The sequence below is a fragment of the Lepidochelys kempii genome, chromosome 8, assembly GCF_965140285.1.
Source record: "Lepidochelys kempii isolate rLepKem1 chromosome 8, rLepKem1.hap1, whole genome shotgun sequence".
Classification (NCBI taxonomy): Eukaryota; Metazoa; Chordata; order Testudines; family Cheloniidae; genus Lepidochelys; species Lepidochelys kempii.
In genome coordinates this window covers 53,572,096-53,591,746 of record NC_136387.1, presented here as the reverse complement: position 1 = coordinate 53,591,746, position 19,651 = coordinate 53,572,096, and the positions used below count along the sequence as shown (strand labels likewise).

The window sequence follows — 19,651 nt, the reverse complement described above, 5'->3', positions numbered from 1 at the left end:
CCAGACTCCAGCGAGAAACTGCTGAATTGGAATTCATTTGCAAATTGGATACTATTAATTTAGGCTTAAATAGAGACTGGGAGTGGCTAAGTCATTATGCAAGGTAGCCTATTTCCTCTTGTTTTTTCCTACCCCCGCCCCCCCCAGATGTTCTGGTTTAACTTGGATTTAAACTTGGAGAGTGGTCAGTTTGGATGAGGTATTACCAGCAGGAGAGTGAGTTTGTGTGTGTATGGGGGTGGGGGGGATGTGAGAAAACCTGGATTTGTGCTGGAAATGGCCCACCTTAATTATGCACATTGTAGGGAGAATGGTCACTTTGGATAAGCTATTACCAGCAGGAGAGTGAGTTTGTGTGTGTGGTTTTTGGGAGGGGGGTGAGGGGGTGAGAGAACCTGGATTTGTGCAGGAAATGGCCCAACTTTATTATCATACACATTGTGTAAAGAGTTGTCACTTTAGATGGGCTATCACCAGCAGGAGAGTGAATTTGTGTGGGGGGGTGGAGGGTGAGAAAACCTGGATTTGTGCTGGAAATGGCCCACCTGATGATCACTTTAGATAAGCTATTACCAGCAGGACAATGGGGTGGGAGGAGGTATTTTTTCATATTCTCTGTGTATAAATAAAGCCTGCTGCAGTTTCCACGGCATGCATCCGATGAAGTGAGCTGTAGCTCACGAAAGCTCATGCTCAAATAAATTGGTTAGTCTCTAAGGTGCCACAAGTACTCCTTTTCTTATTGTAAGGAGAGTGATCACTTTAGATAAGCTATTACCAGCAGGAGAGTGGGGTGGGAGAAGGTATTTTTTCATGCTTTGTGTGTATATAATAAGATCTTCTACACTTTCCACAGTATGCATCCGATGAAGTGAGCTGTAGCTCACAAAAGCTTATGCGCAAATAAATTGGTTAGTCTCTAAGGTGCCACAAGTACTCCTTTTCTTTTTGCGAATACAGACTAACACGGCTGTTACTCTGAAACCTACCATTTGTTACTAGGTTTGTGAAATCTAATTATGGAGATGCCACCAGTTTGAGGTGTCTGCCTTTCTTTTTAAGAGCCTGCCCTGAGGTTAGAGAGGCAAGATTTGGGGAGGTGATATCTTTTATTGGACCAGCTTTTGTTGGTGAGAGGCATAGGCGCTGACTCCACGGGTGCTCTGAGCACCCAGGGGAAAAAATGGTGGGTGCTCAGCACCCACCTGCAGCCCCCCTATCAGCACCTCCCCCTCCTCCTAGATCAACACCTTCCCCTTGCTTTCCATGTCTCCCACCCGCAAACCGTTGTTTTGCAGCATGCAGGGGACTGGGGGCAGGAGCGAGAATGCAGTGTGCTGAGGGAGGGGGAGGAATGAGATGGGAAGAGGCAGGGCAAGGAGAACCAGGGGTGGGAGGAGGTGAAGCAGGGTGGGGCAATGAGGGAAGGGGTGGAGTGGGGGCAGGGCCTGGGGCAGAGCCAGGAGTTGAGTACCCCCCCGGCACAATGAAAAATCGGCATCTATGGTGAGAGGGACAAGCTTTCGAGCCACACAGAGCTCTTCTTCATGCTCTAAAGTTGGCACTCTTGGTCATGAGCCACTCCAGATCATGTGATGTTAGCTACCAAGTAGAAGCTAGAACATTAGTCAATTCTGATTATTGGTTTCCGTTGGGATGAATATCCAGATTTATTGATCTAAGAAATAAATATTGATTGAGGCAAAGTCAATGTCAACACAATAACAGGACAGATTCGCAGCCTGTTCATGGAAACATGAATCCAATATATGTATTGTTCCATACCATCCAAATGTTTCCATCATAAAGATCTCAACAGCCCTACATTAGGGCCACAGATTTCAAAAGCATAACAGCTTTTCCTATTAGACACTTTGTAAAGGGGGGAAATGAGCTACAGGTCTGTGAAAAAGAACACCGTCTTAACTCCTGATGAGCCAGTCAAGAACCAGATATCTGTGTGTGCTGATTGGCTCGTCAAAAAAGGATCACTATCTAGTCAAGATGCAGTCAATTATGTACGCATTCTGATTGGTTAACATTGATCCAGACTCCTGAACTGTTTAGCTCCTCAGAGATCAACAGGATGGGCTTCTTTCTAAACTCCAGAGCAGTTCCCAAGGACCATATCTTCCACTTCAATGACAGTGTCCTCCTTCCCCCAGGAATTTTTTGGTATCCGGGAGCTTCACTTGATAAACCTTGAATAGCCTGTATACCCCATTATCCTCCTGAACAGAGACTTATAAGCTCAAACACTGAAACACTTGTTGAAAGCAAATTTCAATCTGCATATTTGATTGCAAAATCCTGCATTTGAACTCAGCTGATTAGTTACGTAAGTCACCTAGGCAGGGGGCAGAAACAATATTACCTGACTTATGTAACTAACCAACCCAGCATGAACTTCACAGCGCAAATATTCACCACAAGCTATTCATGAATGATTGACAGCCCAAGAATTATTTGCTGAAGAAATCCTCTAATAATTTAGAACAGCAAATACACTTGGCAATTTCATGATCAATCGACAAATCCATTACACAGAACAACAAAACTTGTTCTGCATCTTACCCACATCTTCCAACCCAGTGCCCAGAGCAGCAGGGGTTCACAAAATCCCCTCAGGTAACAGGGTGTGAAGGCAAACACTACACCAATGGTAGTGTCCTGAGTATGCCACAGCACTCAAACCTCAGCCTACCTCATCTCCTAGTTACACAAGCTTTTACTTCTCAGATGTGACAGCATGGATCTTAGTCCGAACTCAGAACCGGGTCTTGGATGGGTGGGAGAGATGGGCTCAAGTATTGCAGTGGCCTCCTTAGAAGATCCTTTATACATCAAACATCAAATATTCTTATAACAGGTAGTGATCCATAGAAGAATGGGGCTGGGAGAGGTGCATCGCTGGCAGGGTAAAAGCCATGCAACAGCTGGCAAGAGCAAGGTCTCATGTGAGGGAGGCAGGAGGAGGTGCTGCCCTCGGAACCACCCCCAGAAAAAGGAGCGCTTTCTCAATAAACACCGAGGACACTTGCTGTTGAGGCCTATGCGCTTGGTAACTGGGTCCCTGACATTTGTCAGCATGTCGGGGTTGTATGGAGCTAACAGCCCTTCCTGGACGATTGATTCCCTGGCACCAGAGCACCAGGCCCAGAGCACGGAGAAGCTCAAAAAGAAATTGGGAACGTGTTCAGAGTGCTGACTCAGCCGCCTGTCAGTCATGGTCAGCAGGGAGAGAGGGGAAAGGTGACTGGTAACCTTCCCCTTCAAGCCAGTGTTTCCCCATGTCCCCACACTGAGAGGAGGCCTGTGCCAGAAACCCCCTTTGCCTCTCCACTGAAGGGCCCTGGTCTGGTGAGGGCTGTCTACACAGCTCCCGCCCATGCAGCCCCCCTCCCACATCCCAGGGCATGCCCAGCTTTTTGACGGACAGATTCAAGCCAGAGCCTCCTGCTTATTCCCCTCCATCTGGAAGGCTGCCTGCCCCATCCGAAGCCCACTGGGGAGCTTCCCTTCCATGTTTCTGTCAGTGTAAATAGGGGGTGAGGTTGTATTTTCTCCAGGAGACTGGGGGGAATATCCCTGCAACCTCCCCCTCATCCACCCTCCAGGTGACATGAACCAGCCCAGTTGCAGGGGCTCATCTGGAAGCCTGCTTCTCAGGAGCTATAAACCAGGAAACCTCCATCCTGGAAAGAAGAGACGGGCTTGCCCACTCCACCCCAGGGAGGGCAGGGGGAGAGGGGAATGGTACTTCTCTGGGACATCTGCCGCCCTGAGGCGTCCACAGACTCGGCACAGCTGACTATCTCCTTGCTGCTCTGGGTCTGCCACAGTGCAAGTCTACAATTTATGTATGCACCAGTCCCCGGACAGCGAGTCACAGCCAAGGCCATCACTGTGGAAAGAGAAGGGGGATGCAAAATGATGCCGGAAAGACACTGATCTGTCTCAGCAGAGGCCGCTGCTCCCCTCCCTACAATCATTCATCTGGCCCAGGAGCCAGCTTGGAAAGCTCCCAAGAGGATACCGAGATAAGATCAATTTCACTGACCCTGCTGCTTCTGCAAGCCAAGCACTGCTGGGTCGTGGGGAAGAGAAACCAGTAGTTGACCCGGCTGCAATAAGGAGCAGCACAGCCAGCCATGCCCTCACCAGCCTGACAAGGAGGGATAGTAGGAGGGTGCCTGGGGGAAGCGATGGCTCAGAGCAGTGGGAGAGGGTTTTCTCCTTGTGTTCAACATTGCTAAGGAGTAAGCGAGGAGGAATACCCCACATGCACACACCCAGCTGCTCCTCCTAAATCACAGCCCTTCGGAGTGCGAGTATTTGTTGTACGTACAGCCCAGAAGTGAGCTAGCTGCTTAAGGTAGCCCTGGAGAAGGGTCAGACATGGCACTGCCTGCCAATGGGATTTCATTAGTTCATAGCAACCTTTCAGGGCTGAAATAGCTTCCTTAGCATGGGTACTAGCGAGAGCAGACTCGGAGCAAGCTCCAGAGGGAAATGGCCTGAATGTGCCAGTGGGTGAGCACCGGGCGACAGCACAAGAAGGGGATGGACAGCTGAGCCTGAGGGGCTGCTCTCCAACTGGCAAATGGCCAAGCCATTAAGAAAGGGACACCAAAGACAAGCCCATGAGATCATCTCCAGCTGCAATTCCACGCACACCCAATCCCCAGGGCACAGGACCACCCCTCATACCTGTGCATTGTAGGGCCATTGTGAGTCGCATCCCATCCAGCGTGACCCAGCACACTTTACAGTTTGAACCTATGGCACACCAGAAAAGATGTTGCAAATCCACCAGGAAATAGACTATCTCCTGCTTGTTACTCTCTGAAGAGTGAGGCACGTCCTCTGACAAACAGAAAACCATCAGCAGAAAGCAGAGATGTATGCGCTTCCCATCAAATCCCTCCAGGTCCTGTGATCACTACTGGCACTGGGCAGGCAGAATCCATGGCCACAGTCCCTTGCTCCTTCACCCCAGTTCTTCTACCAAACAGACATTTCTAAATAGCAGACCATCTGTCAAACATGCCAGCAACCAATCAGAATCGCCCGTCACTGTACTTCTGGCAAGACCCCCTTCATCTCCCTCCCATCAAAGCAGGGAACCAACAATGCCCCAAGTAATGCATCCTGCCTAGTGGACACTGAACAGTGAATGGTTGATACTGCCCCATGACGGCGTACTCCTGGAGACACACACATTCATGCACTCCCTGGACCTGCCTCATTGGCTTTAGCAGCTAGACAAGTGACGGAACTCACTGCAATCAAACAGGTGCTCCTGCATGGACTGTCCCAACATGGAGTCTCTCTAAATGCAACACGGAATACCAGCCCATCAGCGTTCGTTTCCAGGAGATGTGGACGGGCAGTTGCAGCCATGAGCTATACCTAGGCAGCAGACATTTGAACAAGATGGCCAGTGCCACCCTTAGCCTTGTTTTATCCCATTTCCACAGCCTGCCCATGAGGTGGGGAACTGCCACCTTCAACAACACTCCAGCCCTTTCCTCTTCGGACCTTGTACCCAAGCATAAACCTCCCCAGCAGGCATGACAACGTAACTGAGCTCTGGGATTCAGGTGTCCTGGACTCTACCCCAGCTCGGTCTCTGATTAGGCAATAAACCTTGGGCAACTCACTGCACCTCAGTGATTCAGTTACCTTCTCTGCAACATGGGGGGATGTAATAAAACGGGATATGCCAGGCTTTATTAATTAAGCACTTCATTAATTATTATTAATAATGTGCATTGAGATCCACAAATGACAGGAGCCACCTGCTTCTATATACTAAATTGGCTTCTTTGCATGGACTGGCAATATTTCAATCAGCACAACACATACAAAGGACTAGAGCTGCAGTCTGGATGAGTTTTTTCCCCACTTTGAATCTTGGATGCCAGTTTCCATACACTCCACTTTTCCAAAGGTCCCTGTCCAAGAGGGATTGCACTTGGGAAGCTAAGGAGTCCTGATCATTTGATTTGTCTTTGCAAATTATCATCATTCTAGCAAGTTTACCAAAAGAAAATGATGTTTGTTTGCTTTCATATTATCTATATATAGACCGCGAACATCTTTCGATATCAGATCCAGAGGTGAAACCTGAGACTGAATCACGAACCCAGGGATAACCACCAGTCCAGTGATATATGGCATGCCCAACAATTCCCAGGAGTCCAGAAGTGCTTGGTAGACAACCATCCATGAAGTCAGCACCCCGCCCCAGCATAATGGATTGCTGAGGGGAGCGTTATGTGGAAATGGATTCCCACTGCTTTGAACTGCTTTCATTTCTGTTTTTCTTCATTTTATTTATTTATTTTTATTGAGAAAGCAGAAGCCAGCACACTAGTGACTGGGCCCCAGAAGGCACTTTTGGAGTGGCTGGTAGAAGAACATTTCCATGCCCCAGTTCTGAAATTCTAACACAGCCCCTGCTTCCAGTACCAGAGCTGACCACCTCCTCATCAAAACAATCTGCCCTTCATTTTGAACAGGAACCCCCCACACGCTCCCACTTTCCTATTTTGCTTTTCCACCACAGAGTCCCAATGTCCAGGTGACACCACTGCTCTAACTGAGGAGAGCTGAACATGACTCCATCTGGCACGTTAGAATGAGGTCATTCTCTTGCCCGTGAGAGTAAGCATGTCACGAGTGGAGCATGCCAAGCCCCTGCCAAGCTGGGGGAGCGAGGCCCAGGATTAAAGCAGACTGAAGAGCAGCTCCCAGCCTTTAATAAGGATTAGTAAGTAGTGCTAGTGAAAGTCAGGCCCCAAAGGAGCACAGCATTTGGTTAATGAGGTTGCAACGCAAACATTTGTGCACTTTCTCTCCTTTGGGGATGTATTTTAATCCCTGACAATGGATTCAATAGGGAAATTGTCCCAAGATCTTGACATTAGACACCTAATTTTACACCATTTGGGACCTGCTGTTGGATCCTACCGCACAGCACCCTCCTCACCAGTCTTTTGGCCACACCACTTCATGCACCGAGGAGAACTTACCCGCTGAGGACCACGATGAAGTCCATGACGTTCCAGCCGTTCCGGAGGTATGAGCCCTTGTGGAAAACAAATCCCAGAGCAACTATTTTAATCCCAGCTTCAAAGCAAAAGATCCCAATGAAGTAAGGCTCTGTCTTCTCCTGTGGGAAGGGACGAAGGAGATTGGTGAGAGAGGGAGTTGCAGCAAACCTCCAGAGGGGAATGCTGCTTATGCCTTTTTATTTAACATTGTGCTGGAGTTTGGCTGTTCCACCATGCTCACTACTTGACATTGGACCTCACTCTGCCTGCTCTGCTCTCAACACACTCTGAGGCCCCACAAAACCCTTGAATAGTTAACTGCAGGCTTCAGGCCTCATCTCTGTTCCCCAGTCACCCTCCCTGCCCCACTTTCTATCTGATAACCCTTTCTGAGACCTCATTAATAGCAAGTATCCCTGCCCACCCTCCAGAGTTGGAGAAGTCTTTCAGAAGCATGAAGAGCCCAGAGGAAAGCTCCAGCCACATTCCATCCTTCCCCAAAGACACTCTGGAATCACCACCATCAGAGAGACAGAAAGGAGATCACACCTCCAGTTTTCTGAGAAGCTGTAGGCATCAGAGACTTAAACCTCAGCAACTGTGGTTGCCAGTGGGCTTGCTACCAGCTGACACCCATGCCTGTGAGAAAGCTGCAGCCACTTCCAGGAGAGAAGGAAGATACAAGAGAAAGGCACTTACTAGTCGTCGGGACATGGGTGTCTTGTCATCCTCGGGGAGGTGCTGCTCCAGCGCTAGGACGATGCAGTTTGCAATGATGGTGGCCAAGATCATGTATTCGAAGGGCGTGGAGAGGACAGTTAAGGAGCAGAAATGACATAACAGAGATGGAACAAGACTCTAATCCACTTCCTTCCTCACCCTTTGTTGCTACTTGTGACTGCTCAGGAAGCGATCACCATTTCTCCTCGCGCACGCGCGGGTGTCCACACAGCAGCCAGATAAGCTTCCATTTTCCTGTGCTCCTAGCTGGCAGGATGAGACCTACTGATTCAGCTGTTTGGAAATGAGACAAGACAGCCAAGAGTACCAAGCTCATCATCAGCTTCTCGCCAGGGATCCAGTGGTGCCCAGTGCTCCTCCTCCACCTGGTAACTACTATTCTGGCACTGGTGATGGAAGGAAGCCAGTGCCTATGGTGTGCAATACAACGGACTGGGCACCCATAGTAGCTTTGAACTAGGACCATGCAGGATGGTGGGAAGCCGGAATAACATACAAAGATGAATAAGTACAAAGGTTTAAAATTGCCCACAAGCCCCCTTCAGAGCCCACATGAAAAGCCATGTGACCCAGCAAGCCTACCAGGTCAGGCTGCAAAATATAAATGTAAAACTCCCCCATACTTTCACCGGGAGGGAAGGGCTTTATCTTCTCTATAAAGGTCCAGCCCAACCAACCCTCCCTCACCAAGCTCTGCTGAGAATCTGGAGAAAGCTAAGCTCTTCAAAGATCCGACATAGGCTCACACACCCTCACACCACTCCTTCCCTACTCAGTCCTACCTGCCATCCTCAGGCAAGCCCCCCACCTGTCATTTCCTTGGGACCTCTCTAGCCAATAAGTGCCTGTGCTGGCATTAAATACAGCCCCTAACATGGAATTTAACATCAGTCACCTGCGTTTGTAAAAGCCTAGTTCAGCCCAGCTGGGCTTGGGAATTATAGACCAGTCCATACTCTACCATTTTTGGATAAGAACCAAGGCAGAGAAAAACTGGGCTTACTCGTGCATCTGACTGATTTCTGTCTGGTTTCAGGAAAGGACACAGGGCTGAGTCTAGTTTGTTAGAGTCATAAATGAGACACTCCCTCCAATGGACAGAGGAGATCTGTCCTTCCTTGCTGCTTTTAACGTGTTGCTCATCATATTGCACTGCATTGCCCCGCTGGTCAGTTGGATATGCCTGGGGATGTTTGGAACCCATTTGGGCCACCCCGTTTGTAACATGGGTTCAATTCCTGTCAGCCTTGTAGCTCGGATGCTATCTGCAGTTACTTAGGGATCAATGCAGCTTCCTCTGCTCTGTCATTTCTGCATGGTACCTCTAGGAGCTCTGAGTGAGGTTTGGACTGAACAATACCCATTTCCCCATTGCCCCTCTCCAGCCTTTGAGAAGGTTATTAGGCGTCTGGGTGCTTGCAGTGGGGAAATGAGATATTGGATGGCTTGGAATTGGCTGGAGACTAAACTACAGCTCTCCAGGCCAGGGGCTCACTTGATTATATAGCGTATCGCACAGCCCAGCACTGAGTATGCTGTCAGCACTTAACAAGGAATAAGAATCAAAAAATACGGCAAGGCTGAAATTATCTTAGCTGGGTCAAAGAGGTTATGTGAGGAGACTTTCCACAAGTCACCCATTCAGTAGTGGAAAGTCCCACAGAGGGCAGCATACCACTGGACCTGGGCAAGGGGGTGAGAATGGGAAGTCCCTCAGAGCGCAGCATACCCCAGGACCTAAGGGGTGCAATGGGGAGTCCCTCAAAGGGCAACATACTCTGAACCTAAAGGTTGGATTTTCAGAAGCACTCAGCATTAGCCCAACTCTGCTCCAATGGGAATTTCCCTGTTGATTTTAATGGGAGCAGAGTGAGGCTGATGGCGAGTGCTCTTGGGAATCTCATCCTGAACACAGCTTTAGAGCAGGGGCTGATCTCAGAAGATTTGGCATTAGCTGGGGTCACAAGGATCTCAAGGTCGACTCCCGCCTTCGCTCTGCAAGCACTGTCAGCCCCACTTGCCTGATTCTCCTCTTCCCCCACAAGCACTTTCGTGCTCCCAGGCAAAACCCATACAGTTACTGCCTTGACCGCCTCAAAACTCACCTCTGCTGTAATGCATAAGGACTTTGCCCTCTGACAACAGCTGGCAGCTTTGCTGCTGACTGGCTGAGGATGGCATACACCCTGGCATATCAGTCCCCCTGGTTCCCCTAGCCCACGTGTTATGGCTTGGATTTGAGATTGTAAGCTCTTTGGGGCAGAGAATGACATTGCCTATTTGTTTGTCCTGTGCGTAGCACAATGGAGCCTGACCTGGCTGGCCTCTAGGCACTGCTGCAAGCTGCACATTATATAACAACAACAACACAGGTTTTTGCCAGCTCAGCTGCGGCTGTAATTCTCCCCTGCTGATCTGATAACTGTTATGCAGGAGGCCCTTTGTGATGCCGAGGTCAGACTGTGCAATATGCACTTAATGTGGGCTACTGAAAAGGCTGATCTGTCAGCTCCTGCCATTATGTGGCCTCTCCATTATTGCTGGAGGGTAGGCAAGGTGGAGCTTTGGGGCTGGAATGCGCTATGTAGGGACCGAATATTAATATTATTACTGTTATTAATATTACCTGCTGCTGTGCGCCCTTCACCACCTGGCAGCATGGGCAGGGATCGACTTTAAAAGGTTGGGGGGTTGACTTTTCAGGCCATTAATGGCCTGGGTCCTAGATGCCACTTCTGACTCCCTGGGGTGCGTTCCATCCGGCTCTCCGTGATCCAAGGAGATATGGCTGTTAGGCTCTGATCTCAGAGCTCCCTCCCTCCCCCTGGTTAGCCCAAACACAAGCAAAGAGGAAGGCCTTTCCAGAGCACACCAGTGCACCTCTCTCTTTCCAAAAGCCTGTGGTCTGACACACCGATTGCACTGGCACGTGGGTGCTAATCACCGTGTTTCAGCCTCATGAACCTGAGCTTTGGCAACTCTCCCAGGGTCTGGCCTTTAGGGGCTGATCTGCAAAGAGTCCCAGCCCCATGGACCCCCAAAATCAGTATCATCATCCAATATCTATAACATGATGGTCCCCCGTCAGGATAGGGGACCCAGCGTGCGGGACAAACACAGGAAATGGACACTCCCTGCTCTGAAGATGACAATCTACCATCAATGGGACTTCAGCCAGGAGTAAGGGGCTGTCTGTAGAACTCTGTAAGACCCAGCATTTAGATCCCAACCAGTGTGGGTGCACCTTGACACCCACAAGGAGGCCCAAGATTTTCAAAAAGCGATGCCTCCAAGTACAGGCGTCCACTCGAGATGCTTTGGCAGAGCCTGAGTCTCAGAGGTGAGTGACAATTTGGGCCCTTTAAGGCATCTCAAGTTGAACACCCCGAAATGGAGGCAACCAAAATCACCGGTCTCTTTGAAAAATCTGGATCAATGATTTCAAAGAGACCCCACCCAGCTGTAAGGCCCCAGGCGCATCGATCTGACTGCAGGGCCTGAGTCTTTATGTGTTTTATCATGAAGCAGCTAGGGTCCTTGGCAAAGAGAAGTGATATAGCATACACATGGCAACTAATTATTAGGATTATTAGATATCCTCCCTTCAATTTAGATTGACCCTACTACAAATCACCTAGATATTAACATTCTCCTAATTGGGGGAAGAAGGAATAAATTGAGGGTTCTTCACATTTAGAAAAGACCATGAAGCCTAGCTCCCCTGATCCTTTGATCTCAAGACGGCTGTGTTAAACAAGGCGGACACGTAAAGAATTCCCTCCTCCCATCTGCCCTGCTGCCCAGCAGCGCCAAAACAAAGCACACTTCAGAGCTAAAGGACGACTAAATCCTTGTCAATGGCCACTGATCTTTAACATGTCTTTGTAATAAAAGTACAATTGTCATCAATGAACACAAGGAGACGGGCGATGCTTCCTAGCCCTGCTACCTCGCAGCTGGGAGGCAGGAGGAGGGGACCTTAGATACACCACTGTTTCGGGATAGAGAGTCATGTTTCAAGAACAGTGAGATACTGATGGAGAACAGACACCTCTTTACCCTGCAGGTGAGTGAATCAACTGCCATGCTCCTGCCTCCTGGGGGACATTTTCCTCCCAGAGTTCAAGAGGAGGCAGTAAATCCAGTGCACCAATTCATTGTACTGGCTGTGTTATGGGAATAAAGATCCTGGGCAAAGTGAATAGCAGTGGCTGTTTACATGGCTGGCAGGAGGTCTCCACAGGTGCCTCTTTTAAATTTGGGCTTGATCTTCCCTGTAAAAGAAACTGGGTGAATCCTAGGTCTCGTGACAGACTGGGAACATGGAGGGGCTGGCTGGACAGGTCTGTCGGTGCTGTGCCCTGAAACGCAGTGATGTGCTCAGGGGGACCCACTGCACCAGGCAGCAGCCTAGCAATTAGGGTTCAGCATTAGCTCAGAGAGCTAATTAGGCCCAGTTGAGTTCAGTTAGGCTCAGCACTTTTCACAGAGGGGCTGAGCTACTCCCCTGGGAAAAACACAGGAGGGGGTTGCTGACCAGGAGGCAGGATAGGGAGCCCTGGGGAAGCAGAAGTGCAGTCCCATAAATTGGTTTCTGTGTTTGTGTTGGAGCTGGCTGGCTGGAGAGCAGCACGGCAGGAAGGGAGCAGCCAGGGACTTCTGCCAAGTGTGGGCCACTTGAGTTAAAGCAGAACTGAAATAATCCTGACAGGGAGGGATTGTGCGTTTAAACCAGAGCCCCTGTCAACTTCTCCTCTCCAGCTGCCCCACCCTCTGGCCCTGCCATGCACTGGTTAGATAGAAGCATATGCGCAATGCAGCCATCCCATGGCATGGCTCTGCCACAGAACTTCACTGACCCCACCGCCCCTCCTGCTATGCCAGGACCCACACCCTCAGTCATGTACCTTAGTCCTGATCTGCAGTGCCCTGCACTGTCTCCTCTGCCAATCCACCTCAGTGCCAACCTGCACTCCCTGGACTGGTCCAGTTCTCTAGTTAGCATGGACTGTCACAGGGGTGGGGATGGCTCTGGGATCTGAACAAACATTCACTGGCGAGGGATTACATTGAGATCAAACTACTCATTTCCACCATTTCTCTTTCTGCGCAGGTCCTTGTAGTGCCCCATCACCATCGAATCTGAACTTCTCCCAAGTATTTAAAGTCTGAAGTAACAATCTCTCTCTGTCTGCTTTCCTCTCCCCAGCCTGTAGGAGAATAGTTTGATCAGTGTAGAGGGAGGGATGGGATGAATGTGACTTAAAGCTAAGCAGAAGTGATGTCTGCATTTAGCTCTGAAAGTGGAGAGGCCCGTTCCCTTGGCAGATGTTCCAAAAGGGAGTTCCACCGCTTAGGCCCATCTCCTGGGTAGTTCTGCCTCCTGCACTCAGAACCGCCCCCTGCTGGTCAACAGTATAATTGCTTCCCTGAAACAGCTGGTGATTTGGGGGTGGTTGTGATGAGGAAGAGGCAATCCAGGAGGAGATCTGTGGGCAGTTTTGAATAGTGGGCCAGACAGACCTTGAACTGGACTCCCATTCTATAATGAGCCCATGTAGAGAGCTGAGCACCAGAGTGACTTCTGGTGCTAAGCAGATGGGCTGTTGTGCTTTACACTGGCTGGAGCTTTTTAGGGCTTGTGGCTTCATTCCTAGGCACACTAAATTACCCTACACAAGCCTGGAGATCACGAACATGCATATCACCATAGCCAGGTCTGTGTTCCACAGCATGGGGCACAATCTTCTGGCCAGACACAGGGAAGGGGGCATTCTTTGCCACCACAGCTAGCTGGGCATCCTGTAGCACTGAGAAGTCCAAAAGGGCTTGTAAGTGGCAGACCAATTTAATCTGAGGCCAGATGCCCCAGATCGTGGGTGAGACTATAGGAATGGGAGGCTCTTCAAAGCATTTCCCTCTTGCTACCATCCTCGCCTCATTCTTGCCTAGGTTAAGCTTCAGCCAGCTGCTCTTCTATCCAGGTGCTGGTTTTGGATAGGCACTGGGAGAGCTAGAACATTGTGACATCTATCTTTGCGGGAGAGGTGAGATATAGGGCTGGGTACTGCTGGCACGCCGATACAAAGCTAGGACTGAGCCTTGCATAACTCTGTGGCTGAGGGCTTTGGAAGTGCAGGGAGTGTTGACCCTCTGGGTTTGGTCTAAGACCTGAGCAATTTTTAGGGCATGTCCCTTCATTTCTGCAGCTTCCTGAAAGTAGGGCAAGAGTATCGCCTATCTGGTGACCAAAGACAGGCTTTCAATCCATACCGCCGGTGATCTCGCCAAGACGAGTAATTGCAGAAGCTAATACTTCTTTAGCCTGGTATGGAGAGGAGCTGGGGATTCAGATGAGGTATGGAACAGACCAGGTCACTCAATGAAATTAATGGCCAGTAATTTAAAAACAAATCAAAGGAAATATTCCTTTATGTAGCACATAGTCACCCTGTGGAATTCACTGCCATGAAGTCACATCCTGTTATTGACATCCTGTTACTGATATTAGCTATGGCAGCATTAATTACGCTTGTCATTAGAAAAGATAAGATTGAGGCGAATCAAATCTCCTGCTACAGAGCATATGCTGGGCACCCCAGCGGTCAGGCAGGAAGGCGTTGGCCACCTGCAGCATTGCACAGTGGTGGGCCTTGGGGGAGGGTGGGTCTCATCAGACAGGGGCACTACCAGAGGCAGGACACTCTGAGTGGTGTGGCAGGTTCTCCATTCTCAGATGAAAAGCGATAGATAAATCTATGGTGCCACCACCCCTCAAACTGGGGATGTTCTGTGCTCAGTCGTAACATTTACCTCGCAGTGTGGGGCCAGAACAGGGTGATGGAAACTGCCATGAGGTGACCAACCAGGTATCAAAAATTTTCCCAGGGGGCTTTATATCAGCTGTGATTTCCCTTCAAGGCTCCTGTTAAGGCCACACACTGCTTTGTTCCCCAGCCACACCAGCCAACTTCCAGCAATTACATGAGAAACAATATTTGAGCCACTGGCCTGTTTTGGGTCTTTTGTTCCCTTTTCCTGAAAACCTGTGAGCAATTAACACTGGTTCAAAGAAAACAAGTGCTTTAGCAGTGCTGTTACAGCAAGCAAGGTGAACTATCAGGCTGTAGGGAGGTTACCAGTGGAGTTCCTCAGGGATCGATTTTGGGACCAATCTTATTTAATCTTTTTATTACTGACCTTGGCACAAAAAGTGGGAGTGTGCTAATAAAGTTTGCGGATGATACAAAGCTGGGAGGTATTGTCAATTTAGAGAGAGACCGGGATATCATACAGGAAGATCTGGATGACCTTGTAAACTGGAGTAATAGGATGAAATTTAATAGTGAGAAGTGTAAGGTTATGCATTTAAGGATTAATAACAAAAATTTTAGTTATAAGTTGGGGGTGCATCAATTAGAAGTAACGGAGGAGGAGAAGGACCTTGGAGTATTGGTTGATCACAGGATGACTATGATCTGCCAGTGTGATATGGCCATGAAAAAAGCTAATGCAGTCTTGGGATGCATTAGGCGAGGTATTTCCAGTAGAGATAAGGAGGTTTTAGTACCGTTATACAAGGCACTGGTAAGACCTCGCTTGCACCATACTGTGTGCAGTTCTGGTCTCCCATGTTTAAGAAGGATGAATTCAAACTGGAACAGGTACAGAGAAGGGCTACTAGGATGATCCGAGGAATAGAAAACCTGTCTTATGAAAGGAGACTCAAGGCTTGTTTAGCCTAACCAAAAGAAGGTGGAGGGGAGATATGATTGCTCACTATAAATATATCAGAGGGATAAATACCAGAGAGGGAGAGGAATTATTTAAGCTCAGTACCAATGTGGACACAAGAACAAATGGATATAAACTGGTCATTGGGAAGTTTAGACTTGAAATTAGATGAAGGTTTCTAACCATCAGAGGAGTGAAGTTTTGGAATAGCCTTCCAAGGGAAGCAGTGGGGGCAAAAGACCTATCTGGCTTCAAGATTAAACTCGATAAGTTTATGGAGGAGATGGTATGATGGGATAACATGATTTTGGCAATTAATTGATCTTTAAATATTCATGGTAAATAGGCCCAGTGACCTGTGATGGGATGTTAGATGGGGTGGGATCTGAGTTACTACAGAGAATTCTTTCCTGGGTATCTGGCTGGTGAATATTGCCCATATGCTCAGGGTTCAGCTGATCGCCATATTTGGGGTCGGGAAGGAATTTTCCTCCAGGGCAGATTGGCAGAGGCCCTGGAGGTTTTTTGCCTTCCTCTGTAGCATGGGGCATGGGTCACTTGCTGGAGGATTCTCTGCCCCTTGAAGTCTTTAAACCATGATTTGAGGACTTCAATAGCTCAGATATAGGTGAGAGGTTTATCACAGGAGTGAGTGGGTGAGATTCTGTGGCCTGCGTTGTGCAGGAGGTCAGACTAGATGATCATAATGGTCCCTTCTGACCTTAATATCTATGAATCTAAGACAAATCCCTAGGCACTAGATCCACTTGCCTAGATGAGAAGTGTGGGGCTGGCTGGCAGCACTGGAGTCTCTCTCCTCCCGCAGGGTCTGTTTCACCCTGACAAGTTGTGCTTGCTATTTCTCACTCCCTTCCTTTCTGAGACAGATGTTTAATGCCTCTCTCTCCTTCCTAAAATCTTTAAATTTGATTATCCCAGGATGGAAAAATCCAGATGGAAAAACCAGGTAGCTCTGATAGATGCAGGAACCAGAGGGAGACATGAATGCTGTGGCTGGGGCATTACAGAGTGGGACAGAGGCAATGGCACTGTCTGGTAGGACAGCGCCCTCTAATCTCTGTGAACACAGACACAAGCTGAGCACATTCCACTCAGGGCTTGTCTACACTGGCAATTTACAGCGCTGCAAGTTTCTCGCGCAGGGGTGTGAAAAAACACCCCCCTGAGCGCAGCGAGTTTCAGCGCTGTAACGCGCCAGTGTAGACAGTGCCCCAGCGCTGGGAGCCGCGCCCCTCGTGGGGGTGGGGTTTTTAGAGGCTGGGAGAGCTCTCTCCCCGCGCTGCGCCGTGACCACACAAGCCATGTTACAGCACGGCCGCGGCAGCACCTTAGCGTTGCCAGCGTAGCCGAGCCCTACGAGGGGAGAAGCGGCTTGTAGCCACCTGACCCTTAACACAGAGGTGTGGTGCACAGAGACGATGGGGGCGGGTCAAAAAGCACAAGTGTTGGCCTAATTCTTCCCCAACTGAAGTCAAAGGGAGTTTCACTACTGACTTCAAAGGGAATAGAATTAGGTCAACACCCATCTCCTTTGGGAATCCCACCCTTAAGGCCCAAGCATGTGCTGCTCTTACACCAAGTGCAAGCATTCAGATGGACACTGAGCATTGCAAGCAGGGATCTGTAGCCTCCACAGGCCCCATACCTCCAGATCGAAGAGGGCAGCTTTGCTCGGCCCCATTCTGTATAAATGAGGTGGGATTCTTGGGCAAGTTACCAATGAAGCCCTCAAACGGGTCAACGTTGGGTGTTCCTGCCTTTGTGTTACCCCTTCCTCCAGAACACCTAGCACTGAGCGAGTGTCCCTGATTAAGCTGGCCCAGCCAGTGTGAGGATAAGGTTCCTTCACTCAGATCAGGGGAGGAGTTAGGGCCAACATTTTCAAAAGTGGCTTTTCATTTTCAAAGCCTCATGCTTTAGGTGCCCACCATGCGACACCTTGACCCTACATCCCAGCAGCACTGAGCACCCACAGTTCCAGCTGACATCATTGGCCACTCTCAGCACCTCGGAGAATTAGGCCCATGGTCTCTCAGTTTGGACCCAAGACTGAGGCACCCCAAATCAGAGAGCACTTTGGAAAACTGGGCTGTAAATGGTCTGGAGATCCCCAGATTCCTCTGCCCCACCCCAAGAGAGGTAAGAGTTGGAAACTATTAGCAAAAGGGTGAGGGGATAGTCAATAAACACTAAAATCAGTCTGCCTTTCATTCTGCCAAGGAGGTGATGATCCTCCCAGCTCAGAGATGGGGACCCCCCAGAAGATGTCCTGTCTCTCTCCCACTTCCTTCCTTGTTAGGTGTCTAATTATAAAAAACTTACAGTCACCCAAAATGCACAGTAACACTTGCCTCCCTCTGAGCCTAGTAATGAGAGCCTGTCTCTTGCCAGCTCTCTCATTTTACCTTCATCTAGCTTCTCGGATAAGATCATTAGGGAAACGATAAAAATAGGCTTTCTTATTGATTTATCCCCTTTATCCAATGCTCTCTCCCTTGAATAGTTGACTTGTTTCCCTAGCAACTCAGCTAATTCCAGCCCTGCTGCACACCTGCCGTTTGTTAATTTCCTTCCTGGTGAATTTCAAGCTGGGGAAGGAGATGAGAGGCCAGTGGCAGCAGTGTTGACTTGTTGTTAGTCACCAAGCCAGGCAGAAATTAGCCCAGGCTTCAGCAATAACCCATACTTCTCCCTCACACCCAGCTATCTCCTGCCCTGGGACCACTCCACTAGGTTCTGACCTGGTCTGGCTTGAGCCATAAGTCTGTAATAGTGGCAATGGTGCTCCGTGCTGAGCCCTCTTCCTCCATCAACTACTGAATTACATCAGAGAGATAGAGGCAGAACTTTTTTTGTAGTTACCACGTGGGGATTAGCTAAGCAGAGCAACAGAAGGGAATGTGGAGCTCTTTCCCTTCTCTTAGGAAGAGCAGCCAGCTAAGGAATATGGGCTTTGGGGGAGCAGCCTCTATGCAACTGGGTGCTTCCCTCTGGTTACAAGAGAGTGTGCATCTGCACCAGAACCCACCACAGGAACAGGTCTAGGATAAGAGCTAAAACCAGATTCACTCATGCAGAAAGCACGCCCAGATCCAAGCCCTGAAGGGGGATTTATGATTCTGACGGCACGCTGATGCAATATGCCCAAATGGCTGGATAGGACATAAATCACACCCTGGCTGAGTGCTGCAGAAAGCCTTCACAGATTCACCTGCAGCGTCTGTGACTTAGTGATCTGAAAGCAGTGAGATCATGCTAGCTTCCCTCCCTGCCTTCCTGCCTACTCCCTCCCTGCCTTCAGAAATGAAATGTGCTGGTAGAAGGGTGGGATTGAGAGGAATGGGGGCTGGGATACATGCAGCATCAAAGAAGCTATGCTAGCATCTGCATAAAGGCTGGACCCATTTAAAAGTCTGCCTTAGAGAAACCAGCTGATAGGGGCAGGAATTCAGTCCCCATGTTTATTAAATCAGGATTTGCTACACTGCCTCACCAATGATCCCCCAGCCCTGCACTCAAGGAACCAATTTCTCCGAGGCTTCTTCTCCATCTCTATCTTCATTTGATTCTGACTTCCCCCATCAATAGACCCTAATCCAAACCCTGGAGGAAGCACTACCCTCTGAGATGAGAGGGAATTCAGCCTCTATATTCATTCATTCATTCATCTCTTTGCTCCCAATCCCTTCTTCCTTCTGCTTGTCCACCACCAATCTCCTCTCTCTCCCTCCGCATGACGTGACCCCTGTGAAGGAGCCTTCTCCTCCGCAGCCCCTGTCACTTGAACAACCTTCCTCTCTCTGACTCCCCAGCGCTCCATCTAATTCCAAATCACAGCTGAAAGCAATACTTCTCTTCTCTGCCCCTTCCTGTTAGACGCTGCAAAGTATTCTGGGGTACATTTTGCATGAAAGATTCTATTCGCAAAATAAAGTTGTGGTATTGTCCCAAATTCAGCCCAGAGCTTCTCCAAACCCCCACTTCACTAACCCTGCTGGGGCAAGGAAAGGGGACACAAGAAAGTGAAGAACCTTTCTTCAGTGGGTAGGGAAGTTTGTTTCTGTCTTTAGTTCAATGCTCTGAACACTGGAATTTCG

The 19,651-nt window shown here is 49.2% G+C and overlaps 1 protein-coding gene across 1 annotated transcript in view; it reads right to left on the bottom strand.

The window, feature by feature from the left end:
• The window catches only part of CACNA1E (calcium voltage-gated channel subunit alpha1 E), a 420,129-nt gene that overhangs the window by 198,841 nt on the left and 201,637 nt on the right, over window positions 1-19,651 (bottom strand). The window contains exons 5-6 of the mRNA XM_073356587.2: window positions 7,758-7,864; window positions 7,038-7,177 (exon numbers count right to left, since the gene is read on the bottom strand). Of these exons, the coding sequence (XP_073212688.1) occupies window positions 7,038-7,177; window positions 7,758-7,864 (247 nt within the window). The remainder of the gene's footprint in view (window positions 1-7,037; window positions 7,178-7,757; window positions 7,865-19,651) is intronic.